This window comes from Sapajus apella, unplaced genomic scaffold (assembly GCF_009761245.1).
Source record: "Sapajus apella isolate SASKATOON/1434 unplaced genomic scaffold, GSC_monkey_1.0 scaffold15, whole genome shotgun sequence".
NCBI classification, from domain to species: Eukaryota; Metazoa; Chordata; class Mammalia; order Primates; family Cebidae; genus Sapajus; species Sapajus apella.
The window spans coordinates 12,908,744-12,923,383 of NW_022436955.1; the positions used below are offsets into that span (position 1 = coordinate 12,908,744).

At 53.1% G+C, this 14,640-nt stretch overlaps 2 protein-coding genes across 3 annotated transcripts in view; one reads left to right on the top strand and one right to left on the bottom strand.

Moving 5' to 3' along the window:
• Positions 1–12,582, top strand: VPS4A (vacuolar protein sorting 4 homolog A). Of its 2 annotated transcripts, none has more exons than XM_032284299.1 (11): positions 1–197; positions 4,808–4,919; positions 5,008–5,155; positions 6,780–6,841; positions 6,947–7,066; positions 7,480–7,636; positions 8,195–8,343; positions 8,740–8,821; positions 9,581–9,800; positions 11,011–11,151; positions 11,757–12,582. In XM_032284299.1, the coding sequence occupies exons 1-11, from the start codon at positions 177–179 to the stop codon at positions 11,856–11,858; spliced, it is 1,314 nt and encodes a 437-aa protein (XP_032140190.1). In that variant the 5' UTR covers positions 1–176; the 3' UTR covers positions 11,859–12,582. The 2 variants fall into 2 exon arrangements, with proteins under 2 accessions (XP_032140190.1, XP_032140191.1); XM_032284300.1 differs by having other exon boundaries at positions 6–197; positions 6,783–6,841; positions 11,757–12,580.
• Positions 12,455–14,640, bottom strand: part of PDF (peptide deformylase, mitochondrial) — a 7,271-nt gene continuing 5,085 nt past the window's right edge. Inside the window, exon 3 of the transcript XR_004270584.1 lies at positions 12,455–12,891. The gene's annotated coding sequence lies outside the window, so the exon portion shown is untranslated. The remainder of the gene's footprint in view (positions 12,892–14,640) is intronic.

Here is a 14,640-nt window from a genome sequence, read left to right on the forward strand (position 1 = left end):
GCCGCGCTCCTCGCTGGCCCTCGGACTCCGCTCCAGCTGCCAGCGGCCGCCCTACCCACGCTCCGCGCTCTGAGCCCACCGCCGGGCTCCCCGCGCCGGACCCAGTACCTCGGCTCCCCGGGGCCGGACCGAGGCCGCAAGCAGCGCCGCGGGTGTGGGCGGACCCAGGAGATGAAATGACAACGACAACCCTCCAGGTACCTGGTGCGGCCCGGCCCGACTGCGGAGGCCGAAGGCGGCGGGGCCTGCTAGCCGCGGAGCCGGGCGGCGGGCGGGTGGTCAGGTGGGCGCCTCCTAGCCCGGGCCTCGAGACCCCGCCCCAGCCGCCCCCTCGCCGCTTCCGCCCGTGTCTGTTTCCATGCGCTCGGAGCCGGGTGGCGTCTCCACCCGCAAGCCCCCTACCCCTGCCCGACTGGCCCAGCACCAGGGCCTCTTCTTGTAGCCGGCGCCCCGGTATCGCCGTGAGGATCAGCCTCACCTGGGCCCCACAGGCACCCTCAGGAAGCTCGGCCTGGAGTCCGGCTGTGCGCTCAGCGATGCTCGCTCACTCCTCTTCTGCCCCGGGTCCTGGAAGCCTCTCGGCCCCGAGTCGAACAAGGCCTGGCCCCTTCCCCAGTGTCCGACTTCCTCTTCTCGGCCAGCGACCCTTCATTCATTCTTAGATCCTGCAGGGTGGTGCTGGGGTGGCGCCACCTGGGTCAACGACTGACCCGCCCTGTAGGTGCTGTCAGCCCTGCGGGGCCAGAAAAGATCAATATGCTCAGGCCTCAGCCCGGAGTTTGAATCTCAGCTCTGCCACTCACCAGCAAGTGACCTTGAGCTAGTTTTTTTGATCTTCGGGTCTCAAGTTTCCTCGTCTGTAAAATGGGGTAATGCCCTCTAGGTTGTTGTGATGATGGCTTTAAATTGAATAATTATGGTAAAGCATTCTTAACGCATGTCTGGCACATACTAGGTGTCCATTAAGTGACAGCCAACAAAGTGCCTAGGAGAGTTAGGCAAGACTTTATGGAAGAAGGGGCATTGGAGGACAGGTAGCATTCAGAGACCTGGAGGTGGAGGAGGGCGGAAGTGGGAGCAGACATGGAATGAGTTGGGGTACCAGGCTAGGAATTAGATGGAGTCCATAGCCAGACCCTACCATCCACCAGCAGAAGCCGCAGATCTCCTCGGCCTAGGCAGGTTTTTTATGGCTTGTAAACCAAGAATGTTTTTCACAGTTTTAAACGCAGCTTTATTGAAGTATAACTTGCATACCATGTAACTCACTTTTTTTTTTTAAATTAATTATTTTTTGAGATAGTCTCATTCTGTCACCCAGGCTGGAGTGCAGTGGCTCAATCTCAGCTCACTGCAACCTCCGCCTCTGGGTTCAAGCGATTCTCCTGCCTCTGCCTTCCAAGTAGCTGGGATTATAGACACCTGCCACCACACCCAACTGATTTTTTTTTTTTTTTTTTTTTTGTATTTTTAGTAGAGATGGGGTTTCACCATGTTGACCAGGCTGGTTTTGAACTCCTGACTTCAAGTGATCTGCCCACCTCGGCCTCTCAAAGTGCTGGGATTACAGCTGTGCCTGGCGCAACTCACCCATTTAAAGTGTGTAATTTAGTGCTTTTAGTATATTCATGGTTGTGTGACCATCACCACAATCACTTTTTACAACATTTTCATCACCCCCAAAAGAAACTCCTCACCCCCGAATTCCTCTATCTCTCCCAGCCCTGGGCAACCACTCATCTACTTTGTTTCTCTGTGGGTTTGCCTATTCTGGGCACTTTATATAAAGGGAGTCATACAGTATATAGTCCTTTGTGGCTGGCTTCTTTCATTATGACTTAATGTCATAGGTTTTTACATTTTTTAAATGGCTTGGGAAAAAAAATTTCATGACACATGAAAATCCTATGAAATTCACATTTCAGGGTCTATAAATAAAGTTTTATTGGAACACATCCCTGTTCGTTTATTATATACTGCCTATGGCTGCTTTTGTGCCACCAGGGTAGAGTCAAGTCGTTGCTACAGAAATTGTCTGGCCAGCAAAACCTAAATTATTTACCATCTGGTCCTTTACAGAAAGCATTTGCCAGCCCTGTTAGCACCCTTTTCTTTCATCTTCATTTTTTGCCATACGTGTTACTAGACATGTGGCAGCACTGGCAGTTAGTCACCTTACCCTCCTGTTCTGCAAAACGATTTTTCTCCATTGAAACTCAGACCACCTGTGTGTTAAAAACTGGATGTGGTTGCCAGAAAAGTCAAGCGCACTCTTCTTTTTTTGAGATGGAGTCTCTTTGTCTCCCAGGCTGGAGTGCAGTGGCACGATCTTGACTCACTGCAACCTCCACCTCCCGGGTTCAAGCGATTCTCCTGCCTCAGCCTCTTGAGTATCTGGGATTACAGACACCCACCACTGTGCCCAGCTAATTTTTGTATGTTTAGTAGAGACAGGGTTTCAACATATTGGTCAGGCTGGCCTCAAATTCCTGACCCCAAAAGGCTGGGATTAAAGACATGAGCCACTGTGCCCAGCCCCAGCGCACTCTTTTTTTTTTTTTGAGATGGAGTCTCGCTCTGCTACCAGGCTGGAGTGCAGTGGCACAATCTCGGCTCACTGCAGCCTCTGCCTCTTGGGTTCAAGCAATTCTCCTGCCTCCGCCTCCTGAGTAGCTGGGATTACAGGGGTGCACCACCACGCCCAGCTAATTTTTGTATTTTTAGTAAAGACAGGGTTTCACCATGTTGGCCAGGATGGTCTTCATTTCTTGACCTCGTGATCCGTCGTCTGCCTCAGCCTCCCAAAATGCTGGGATTACAGGTGTGAGCCACAATGCCCAGCCAGCCTCAGTTCCCTCTTAGGTGTAGTACTAGTTTCCAGAAGGGGGTAGGGGATGGGTCCGTGCTGCTCCTTGTGGGACACAGAACACCTTGAGTATTGTTCTAAGGACAGACCCAAGCATGAAGCTACAGAAAATGAAAAAGTCTGAGGAACTGGGGGTGTTTGTTTTGGAGAAGGGAAACCACCAGGGAGAGGAGTGCTGCCTTCCTGTCTCATCTGGAGAAGCGTCACAGGGAGAAGAGGGCAGACAAGGGTAGCCTGTGCCTAAGCTCATTTCCAAGAAGGTTTGAGCTCCCAGCCATTCTTTGTAGGTAGTAGAGGGAGCAGAGGCTTGAAAGTGATGGCCAGCACTCACCCCTCTTATCTCTTCTATCCGCTAAGTTCATTTTACATCAGCCTGGCCCAGCTTCCCCCCGCCTGTCTATTTTGTTGAGCTGTCTGTGTGTGTTTCTTTCTGAGACTTCTTCCTTGCAGATGAGAGAGGGCTGAACAAATGCCCTGGCCCTGCCAAGAGCCGGTCAGGAGGTTTATTGTTTGCTGTGCCTGGAACTGTGGGTTTGTGGTGGGATTGTCTGCCTGGTAACTGGTGCCGGATCTGAGGAGGAGAATTCTGCTCATGCTTCCTGCAGGGGTTGGTGAAGCTGCGGTTTTTAAAACCAGGTTTTCAAACCATGTAGCTGCTTAATTGGCTGGGCACGGTGGCCAAGCCTCTAATCCCAGCACCTTGGGAGGCTGAGGCAGGCGGATCACAAGGTCAGGAGATCAAGACCATCCTGACTAACACGGTGAAACCCTGTCTCCACTAAAAATGTAAAGAATTAGCCAGGCGTGGGGGCACATGCCTGTAGTCCCAGCTACTCGGGAGGCTGAGGCAAGATAATTGCTTGAACCTGGGAGGTGGAGGCTACAGTGAGCTTAGATCGTGCCACTGTACTCCAGCCTGGGTGACAGAGCAAGACTCTGTCTCAAAAAAAAGGAAAAAAAAAAATACAAAAATTAGCGGGGCATGGTGGCACGTCCCTGTAATCCCAGTTACTTGGGGAGGCTGAGGCAGGAGAATCATTTGAACCAGGGAGGTGGAGGTTGCAGTGAGCTGAGATTGCACCACGACACTCTAGCCTGGGCGACAGAGAGAGAGACTGTCTCGAAAAAGATAAAATAAAAATCATGAAACCATGTAGGTGCTTTGAGTTCAGCCTAGGGCACTGGCCTACGGGATTTATGAGATTCCCAAAGACACTGACTCTCACAGAGCTCTTAGAAGGCTCCAGAGGGACACAGTTCCCTTCTGTTGTCAGGAGGGAGCAAGCAAGTACTTTCCTTACTGGAGCTGCTGATGTGCAGAGCCTTGTGTCTAAGCGTCCCTTCCCAGGGTGTCACTTTAGACCGCGAAGGAAACCATCTGCTCTCTGCAGCCCCGGAAAAGCAAGCTGCCTGGAGCAGGAGGAGGAGGAGAAGAGGCCGTTCGGTGTATCCCATGGAAACTCCAGGTCCGGGCAGGACTTTCCTTCTGGCTGGCTGTTCTCTGGGCCTAAGGCCGGGTGCAGTTTCTGGCCTTCTTGCTAAACCAGCCAGCAGTCACTTGCTCCTGTGTGACCTTTCTGCCAGGCTCTCAGCTCGGGTCTGTTTCTCTTTCCCTTGAGGCAGCAGAATAGAAAGTCCCGTGAACTTGCCCTTTGAGCCCTGACCTGAGATACTAGGTCAGGCTTCCACTTGCTGAAATCCAGAGCATGGCTTTTAACCGTCTGAGCTTATTGTGAAGACGGCTGCCTGGCTTTTAAAGCCTCCTTTGAAGGCCTTTGTAGCCGATGTTGGAAAAGTAGGCCAACATATTGAAGACGGCCCGCAAGCAATAAATCCACAGGCCCAGCGGCGTCCCTTGTCACGTCATATCCCCATGCATGTGACCCCAGGAACTTTCCACGTCTCCAAGGAAGCACTGAGCCTTTTGCTTTGCCGTTCCAGAAAGCCATTGATCTGGTGACGAAAGCCACAGAAGAGGACAAAGCCAAGAACTACGAGGAGGCGCTGCGGCTGTACCAGCATGCGGTGGAGTACTTCCTCCACGCCATCAAGTGTGAGTAGCGCAGGGTCCCCAGGCTGTGGCTCCAAAGGGAGGGCGGCACACGAGGTACACAGGGGCCCCTCTGTGTTCCCCTTCACAGATGAGGCCCACAGTGACAAGGCCAAGGAGAGCATTCGAGCCAAGTGCGTGCAGTACCTAGACCGGGCTGAGAAGCTGAAGGATTATTTGCGAAATAAAGAGAAGCACGGCAAGAAGCCAGTCAAAGAGAACCAGAGTGAGGGCAAGGGGTGAGTGTGCGCAGCGTCCACCCAGGCGCCTGCGCCCTCCTACGGGTCCCTGTCTTTTGTGGCGCACACACTGCCTCGAACTTCCCTGTGGGAATGGTCCTCATCGTGCAGTGATGACAGTGCCAGCAGCTGCTTTCAGGGAGCATGGGCCAGAGCACTTCCGTGTCCACTGTCTCATTGGATCTGACTCAAAAGCCATGGGGAGGTGGGGAACTTGGTGCAGATGGCAGAGCCTCTTGGAGGAGGACCCTAGCTCTGTCACCTCCCAGCCTAGTGCCTGACCCCATGTGCCTCCCATGTCCACATCTTGGAAGGGGGAATGTCGTGGGACTCCCCTCTTAGCGTTGCCCAGTAGGAAGCAGTGAGATGATATGGGCAGTGTCCTTGGAGCTTGGCATATGAGAGTGTTCAGTGCCAGCTACTGTGACTCAGAGTGTCACCTGCCTCCAACAGACAGGTGGGGTGCTGGCTCGGGTTTAGAGCCCTGCCGAGGTCTCAGAGCTGGCACAGAATGGAGCCTGGACCCCCATGCAGGGCAGGTGGCCCTGATTCCCCAGCCAGGGTCCTCTTCTCCGCAGCCTCTCACCTCAGGTCTGGGGTTCACCCACCACAGTGATCCCAGTCATCTGAACACAAATGCTAGTGGTGTCTTGGAGATGTGGGAGGGGCGGTGAGGGGGTCCCCCAGGCAGGAGAAGGGCAGGTGGTGTCAGCTGCCTCACCAGAGGCAAGGCCTCCTGGATGGAGGGTCCACACCTCGCTCCTATCCCCAGAGGGAGAGGCCTGGTGAGGCAGGGGTGGAGGCCAGGGATCTCCAGGAAGGATTAAAGTTTGGAGGATGATAAATTCCATCCGGAGAGGAAGTGGCCCTGGGGTGACAACAGTGGCTGCATTCTCCCACTGGTTCATTTCCATTTCGGTTTTGCCTTCTCTGCCCTTCAGCAGTGGCCACTTTGGAGTCGGGGCCACATGCTGTCCCTGAGTCTCTACAAAAAGCTTCTTGCAGCTACACTGCTTGAACGGCTGCTTTTTTGTTTGTCTGACATAGGGCTTTACCCTGTTGCCCAGGCTGGAGTGCAGTGGTGCGATCTTGGTTCACTGCAACCTCTGCCTCCCAAGTAGCTGGCACCATAGGTGTGCGGCACCACACCCGCACTCTTCTCTGTCACTCTTCAAAAAAACTGGGTGTTTTGAAGAGACAGGATCTCACTGTTTCCCAGGCTGGTTTCAAACTCTTGGGCTTAAGCAATCCTCCTGCCTTGGCCTCCCAGAGTGCAGGGATTACAGGTGTGAGCCACTGCACCCGGCCTGGGCTGCTCTTTAAGTTAAGCCAAAGCACATTTCCCTTACGACCTTCATGAGAGGACCAACATCCCGATTCCCATTCCCTCTGTGAAGAAACAAGGCGGGTTATAGGAGTGTTTGCTGGGGGGTCCTGAGGTGAGCTGTTGAGAGCATCAGCTCAGATGTCTCCGAGGTACCTGCTTGAGGGTAACACAGCACTGTTAAGCCAGGAAGGCTTCGTTCCTTTACCAGTGTGTGGACAGCGGAGCCTGGGCTCGCTGGAAGTGCCTCGGTGCTCCAGGCTAACGGGCCATCTTGTGACTTTCCATCTCCTCTCCCAGCAGTGATAGTGACAGTGAAGGGGATAATCCAGAGAAAAAGAAACTGCAAGAACAGCTGATGGGTAAGTGGTTTTCGGCCCTGTGACAACAGCAGGGGATGGGGGTGGGTCCGTTGCCAGGTTGGCTAATGCCCCTTGGCTGGGCTCGGGTCGGCCTCCCTCTCGCAGGTGCTGTTGTGATGGAGAAGCCCAACATACGGTGGAATGACGTGGCCGGGCTGGAGGGGGCCAAGGAGGCCCTCAAAGAAGCTGTCATTTTGCCAATCAAATTCCCACACTTGTTCACAGGTGAGAATTGAGCCATTTCAAGCCCCACTGTAAATATTCCAGGCTTCTGCGGGAGCCAGCATGGGGCTGGCACTCAGAGGGGGCAGCTCTGCTCTCATGGCCTGCAGAGGGTCGGCCTGGCTCCTCGCTGATGTCCACAACACTGCTGTGGCTGGTGCTTTGCAATGACAGTCACCTCACCCAAGTGAGCAGGATCAGGAAGCAGTGTCAGCCAGTGTCACTGTGCAAGGTCATGGGGTCACAGCACAGGGCACAGCAGGGAACGTAGCTCCCCCGTCACTTGTTTGTACCTCGAATCCATCGTTTCACAGAACACCCACTCTCTTACTGTACATACAGGACTCGAGACCCTCTGCTTTTCCTGTTCCTCCCTCCAGTCAGGAGGCCTCAGTTCTGTGGATTCTCTGTTGCAGGCAAGCGCACCCCTTGGCGGGGGATTCTACTGTTCGGACCACCTGGCACAGGGAAATCCTACCTGGCCAAAGCTGTGGCAACAGAGGCCAACAACTCCACCTTCTTCTCCGTGTCCTCCTCAGATCTGATGTCCAAGTGGCTCGGGGAGAGTGAGAAGTAAGTTGGCCACTAGGCCATGCTCTGCCGGCAGCCCCGGCACTGCTACTGGTCCAGTGGCCCAGCCCCGTGGAGTCAAATGCCAGAGGAACGGTTTGCTCTTCAGGGAGGGTACCTAGGAGCAGTGTGTCACTAGCTTATTGGCTGGGACGCTGTCCCAACAAAGACAGGTGAAGGATGATGGGACCTGAGAGAAGTGAAGTGCTCCAAAAGGGAGGGGAGAGGAAGCGAGGATATTTTGGGAGTCTGTGTTGTGGTCCCTGTTGAGGCAGTGTGTAGGGGTCCCTGTTCCCCACACTGACTCCTGTTTTGCATGTGATAAGACGGGCTTGGAGGATGGGGCTCCCAGGATTGGGGCTCCGCGTTTGGGGGTGGTGCCAAGGCGTGCTCCTCTTCCTGGTACAATGCTGCCTGGGGGCTCATCACCATGTTTCTGCAATCCTGGCACCACCATGGCCTGTGCTTCCCCGTGGGAAGGGTGGGGAAAGGGAAGTGCCAGGAGCCCAGGCGGGCAGGGACAGGAGCATCCCATCCTCATCCCCTTTCTCACCTTCACAGGCTGGTCAAGAACCTGTTTGAGCTGGCCAGGCAGCACAAGCCCTCCATCATCTTCATCGATGAGGTGGATTCCCTCTGTGGATCCCGAAATGAAAATGAGAGCGAGGCTGCCCGGAGGATCAAAACGGAGTTCTTGGTCCAGATGCAGGGTATGTGCCAGGCACTGGGCCCCCTTGGTTCTTGTTGCACCTAAAGCCAGCCCCAGGCTTTGTTCTGAGCTGCAGCTGGATTTTCTTGTCCTCAGCTGGGGAGAGGCATCCCCAGCTCCAGCTTCTCAGGCCACAGGTGGACTTCCATTCCCAAGAGGCACCTGAGGCCTCTGCCATGCTGGCCTCTCCACCCCTTCCGTGGCAGGCAGTGCCGTAGGCCTCCTCACATGGCAAAGCCAGACCAGGACATGGTTTAATCTCACTTGGGACCCCCCCAGTGGTGAATGGCGCAGGGATGACTTCAGTGCTGACACGCAGCGCCTCCAGGGTCTGTCCCAGGTTTCGACTGACCCATGCAGGTGTTGAGTCTGCATCTGTGTCTCCCTTTCTCCACAGGAGTGGGAAATAACAACGACGGGACTCTGGTTCTCGGAGCCACAAACATCCCATGGGTGTTGGATTCAGCCATCAGGAGGAGGTGAGTCTTCCCCAGGAGCTGCCAGGTCTGGAGGTGAGTCTTCCCCAGGAGCTGCCAGGTCTGGAGGCTTCCTCCTACTGTTCCAGGTATCAGGAGACCAGAGAGACCAATGGGTGGAACAGGAGGATTTTATTTAGGTGCACCAGCTCAGTGGACTGGCATCCAAAAACTAAGCAAAGGACAAAGAAAATGGGCTACTTTTTATACATCCAGGATGACACACAGCAGCTAACAGGTTTACAGAAGAACAGTTAATTTGTAACATGTTTTGTGATGTACATTTGAAAAATAGCATTTTAAGAAACACATTGTACATTCTTTGGGTGTTACCTTGCCCTGTGACCTTGCAGCTGGTCAGCAAGAAAAACAGGAGTCTTGAGATGCCTAGGAACTTTGCTGAGAATGTGGGGAGAATACTTAAGTTAGGTTTTACAGGGAGTTAGGTTTTATATTGAACACAACACAGTAAACTTTATTATGCAGCAATTACAGACTACTACTGTTATCATTTAATTCCCTTCTTCACCACCATCGTCATGATCTGTCTGCTGCAGGCAGCCCAGGTGCAGCCTGGCCCCTCTTCCCATCTGCCTGCCAAGCAGAGCCCTTTGTGAGGCCAGCTTGTTGAGAGATGTGCCACCAGCATCACTGGCCCATGAAGTGCGTCTGTGTCACTCAAATCTTCGTTCCATGCCTCCCCTTCCATGAATACCATTCCATCATCCGCTCTCAACTCCTGCCATGTACTGGGCTCTCTAGGTTTGAGAAGCGAATTTACATCCCCTTGCCAGAGGAAGCTGCCCGCGCCCAGATGTTCCGGTTGCATCTGGGGAGCACCCCCCACAACCTCACAGATGCAAACATCCACGAGCTGGCCCGGAAGACCGAAGGCTACTCGGGCGCAGACATCAGCATCATCGTGCGGGACTCCCTCATGCAGCCCGTGAGGAAGGTGCAGTCAGCCACACACTTCAAAAAGGTGAGTGTGCTGCCTGCTGAGAAAATGTCATAGCAAGACCGGGATGTTGGGCTTTTTGTCGAGCTCCTGGTCCTGTTCCCCGGCTGCTCAGGTGACCCAGTCTCTGAGGCCTCCTAGAGTCGAGAGCAACTGCCATGGGGGCTGCACCCACTGTCCCCTCCCTGCAGACCTTCTGGAATGTGGCCATCTCAGGGTATGTGCAAGAGGACAGGGCCTCTTTCCTGTCTTAACCTTGCTGTAGCCTCTGGGCAGACACCAAGTCAGTGTTTAGAAAAGTGTTGGATATATTATGACCTGCAAGATGCATCCATTTGTTCAGCAGATCTGTTGACTGTTTGCTGTGGGTCCTCCCATGCCAGTTAGGACTGTCCTAACTGCTGGGAAGACATGAGCTACCAATAGACAAAAACTCTGCCCTCCAGGACCCTCTGTTCTTGGTGGGGAGACAACACAGTCAGTGATCAACACAGTCTGAGTTTCTCAGAGGGGAATAGGGAGGGGGAGCATCAGGAGAGGGGTGTATGGAGCATGGAGGGAAGGGCAGGTGGTGCTGGGGTGATGCTTGAGACAGGAGGTAAAGGGTGAGGGAATGAGCCTTGTGGACACTGGGGGAAATGTTTGTCGAGGCAGCAGACTGCAGTTGGAAAACCACTTTCTATTAGTCCATTTTCATGCTGCTGATAAAGACATAACTGAGGCTGGGAAGGCCTCAGAATCAAAAGGCACTTTTTACATGGTGGTAGCAAGAGAAAATGAGGAAGCAGCAAAAGCAGAAACCCCTGATAGACTGATCAGATCTCTCGAGACTTACTATCACAAGAATAGCACAGGAAAGACCAGCCCCTTTAATTCAGTTACCTCCTCCTGGGTCCCTCCCGCATGTGGGAATTCTGGGAGATACAATCCAAGTTGAGATGCATGTGGGGGCATCACCAAACCATTATCACTTTTAATGTCACCGCGTTCCTGGCGAGACGCGACAGTGTTAACGAGGAAGACATCAAGGCATTGGGGTTTCAGGTTGCTGAAATTGCATGCAAATCATGAGTCACTGGGACCACCCAGACCAAGTTCTGAGTGCACCCCTTCTCCTCAGATGCTGGGGACCCAAAGGGCCTTCTCTTTGAGACCTCCTTAGAGACTGGAGAGGTTTAGCCCCTCTGACACTGAGGGGCAGCTGCTCCAGCCAGTCAGATCTGTTTGGTTTCAGGTCTGCGGCCCCTCCCGCACCAATCCCAGCATGATGATCGATGACCTCCTGACTCCATGCTCACCAGGGGACCCCGGGGCCATGGAGATGACTTGGATGGACGTTCCTGGGGACAAACTCTTAGAGCCTGTAGTTTGCATGGTAAGTAACCAGCTGGGAGAGAGTGTTGCACACAGCCCAGAAAATTGGGGTCTTGGGTCCAGAATAAAACCAGTCTCCAGGCTGGGCATGGTGGCTTATGCCTGTAATCCCAGCACTTTGGGAGGCTGAGGTGGGGGCATCACAAGGTCAGGAATTCAAGACTAGCCTGGCCAATATGATGCAACCCCATCAAAACTTAGCCGGGTGGCGTGTGCCTGTAATCCCACCTAGTCGGGAGGCTGATGTAGGAGAACTGCTTGAACCCAGGAGGCAGAGGTTGCAGTGAGCTAAGATCGCACCTTGCACTCCAGCCTGTGTGAGATTTTCTGAAAAAGAAAAAAACCAAGCTCCTAAAGGGAGTTATGAGATGATGGAACTTAGATTTTCAGATCGGGAGGAGGCCCATCTGAAAATGATCTCAGCTGACTTGAGAGGGAAAAAGGTCCCTGCCATAGGTACACTCAAGCAGGCCTCTGGAGGGAGACTGGCCGCTGGGATGGCCTCAGAGGCAGGCCTCTTCCCACCCTCAACTGCATGGTGTGATGTGGGGAAGTTGTGGACCTGGAGCCTGGAGCCTGCTCAGTTGCATGCTCTTGCCTTTGCAGTCGGACATGCTGCGGTCTCTGGCTACCACCCGGCCCACGGTGAATGCAGACGACCTCCTGAAAGTGAAGAAATTCTCAGAGGACTTTGGCCAGGAGAGTTAAAAGCTGCTTCACTTGGGCGATGGTGAAGGTGGGAGGTTGATTAGGGCAAATCCAGGCACTCCCCATGTCAGCAGCCAGACAGGGCGCCAAGGCTTGTCCCAAAGTCACTACAGAATTCCCTCTACTGTCTGGCCACCCACCAGGGAGCTGGAAAGAAGGGCTTTGCAGCTGCAGAGGCACTCTGCCACCCCGGGGCACATGGTGGACACTGGCTCTTCCTACTTCCTCCTCTCCTGGATGCTCACCAGCTACTTCTACCCCCTTTTTTTTCTCCCATCTTTTGTTCCCCTAAATTAATGCTGCTTGGATTTTTGTCTTGTTTATAAATAAAGATAAAATCACCTGGAAGCATCAAGGAATGGGAGCAGCCATGCTGCGGGGTTGCCCAAACCTCTAGACGGCCGGTCAGGCTCCAGCGCCGTTCCTTTTACACCCAAGTTTTGCTCCTTGAGAGCAGACTGGCTGATGCCCCTGCAGCCCCAGCCCAAACTCTGCCTCAAAGACAGAGAGTAAGAGAAGCCATTCCCACCCTCCTAGGTTCACATCTATGGCTGTATCTTCCTTTGGGGGAGGAGGAGATGGTGTCGTTTGTATCAGGGGAAGGCAGACAGGCGGGTGTTCACCACTGCCTTTTCTTCCTCTGACTGTGAGAACACTGAACCCAGCCACTGCCCTGGGTCCCTATCCTGGAAATAGTCTAATAAATCCTTTTCCCTTCTTGAGCCACCGGAGTGATCTCATCTTTGACTCTTACCTGGGACTCTTTGAAGGGCAACTCTTGCTTCCAGTTAAAGACCTCTGGTTTTCTCTCTGCTGTCTCCTCTAAAGCAGAGTAGGAAGCAGGAACACTGCAGTTCTCAGGCCTGTTCTCCAGTCAGGTATGTAAGGCCTCCTCCCCTTAAGGCCTCACAAATTTGGCTGGGGGTGTCTGTGGGACCCGGATAGTTCTTGCCGTTTTTCAGCCTGCAGATCAGAGACTGCAAACTGGGAGCCCTGTGTGCCAGACGCATCCTGCAGCTGTGTCTGGTTTGGTCTGCCGCAAACATTTAAAAGTTGAGAATTCACATAAAAATTCAGAATTCTGACTGCTAGAAGATTAAATTAGGTAATGATGGGCCTGAGTCCTCATGGGGCAGCCTGCCAGTTGCCACTGACTAGGGGCTTCTCTGTGCAGAAGGGGTCACCCATCCCCACTCATCTGTGTTGCCTGCCCAGATAGCCCCTGTGGCCAATTCAGTTTGTGACCCTTAAAGACACCAAGGGCCCAGAACTGGCAGCCCTGGACATGTGTCTGGCAGGCAGTGAAGCTGCAGAGACTGTCCCATGTTTATCCCACGCATATGAACAGACCAAAGGCAAGGCACATTCACACAGAAAGACTGTGCCTAGTAAATGAGCCTTGTAGCCTGTGAAAGGGTCTGTTCCAGTCTTCCCTCTCCAAAACCCAGTACCGTTCCTCTACTTTTCAAACCTGGTTAGGCCAGAACTGATTACATGGCCAAATCTTGGCTCACACTGGCCTTGCACTGGGATGTTTCTTTCCTCTGGTTCGGAGCCTCTGATGAAGTGAGCTAACTTTGGATCAGCAGCTGCAAGGCTTGGCTCCAGTGCTGGCAGGTCACCCCCTCCATCCCTGAACCATGTCACCTGGAGCAACAGCAGCCTGACCTGCAGGTAACACTTAAACAGCTGCTAGAGCTGGGATCTTCGTGGCTAGGGGGTACTCAGATATCTAAGTTCTTGGTTATGTGCCCTCAGTTACCAGGATGTGAACTGTCTGTTTAGCTTCACTTTAGTGAGCTTACAAGTTTTTACTTCCAGTTACTACACTTACTTGAATCAGAAGGTTGTTTCCTCATTCCTACTGCTTAAACACCTTGACAAGTCCTAGGGGTTAAGAAAGGTTAGTGCGGCTATGGTCTATCCATCTGTGCTCTAGTTAAGAGCGTGCAGACACCTGCCTTTCCACTTCTCTCTCTCCACGACCAGCAACGGGAACCACTGATGCTGAACCTTGGATTGACAGTGGCCTCAGACTCTGGCTGCCAAGCACACAACCTGCCATCAACATTAAACAGGCCCACATGTGCAGAGGAGTTTCCTCCCTGGAATGCTCTGAAATTCACTTTTCTACCTGGGGATTCTGTTCTAAACCTTCTGCCTACAGTGGCTGTCACTGTGGAAGCTGATACCTAAAACTTTGATTAGCTCACAATGCTGACATGTATATGCGGTTTTTGTGAGTGCCTTCTGCCTGAAGTGGAAGAGATTTTTTATTGAAAAATGCAACGATCTGTTACTCCCGATGTCCACCACAAAGGTGTTAACCTCAGAAGACTAACAAGCATCGAATGGCAGGGCACGGTGGCTCATGCCTGTAATCCCAGCACTTTGGGAGGCCGAGGTGGGTGGATCACGAGGTCGAGAGATCAAGACCATCCTGGCCAACATGGTGAAACCCCATCTCTACTAAAAATACAAAAATTAGCTGGGTGTGGTGGCACGCGTCTGTAATCCCAGATACTCGGGAGGCCGAGGTGGACAAATTGCTTGAACCCAGGAGGCAGAGGCCGTAGTAAGCCAAGACTGTGCCACTGCACTCCAGCCTGGCGACAGAGCAAGACTCTGTCTCCACCCCTCCAAAAAAAAAAAAGCATGAATAAGAGGCATCAAAATGTTGCCATACCTCCCTGCAAGAGCTTCTGAACATTGCCCAAATGAAAGGTGGCTCACTTAATTCTAATTTTCCTAAAAACCCATGTTTTCAGTATCAGTGAGCTTT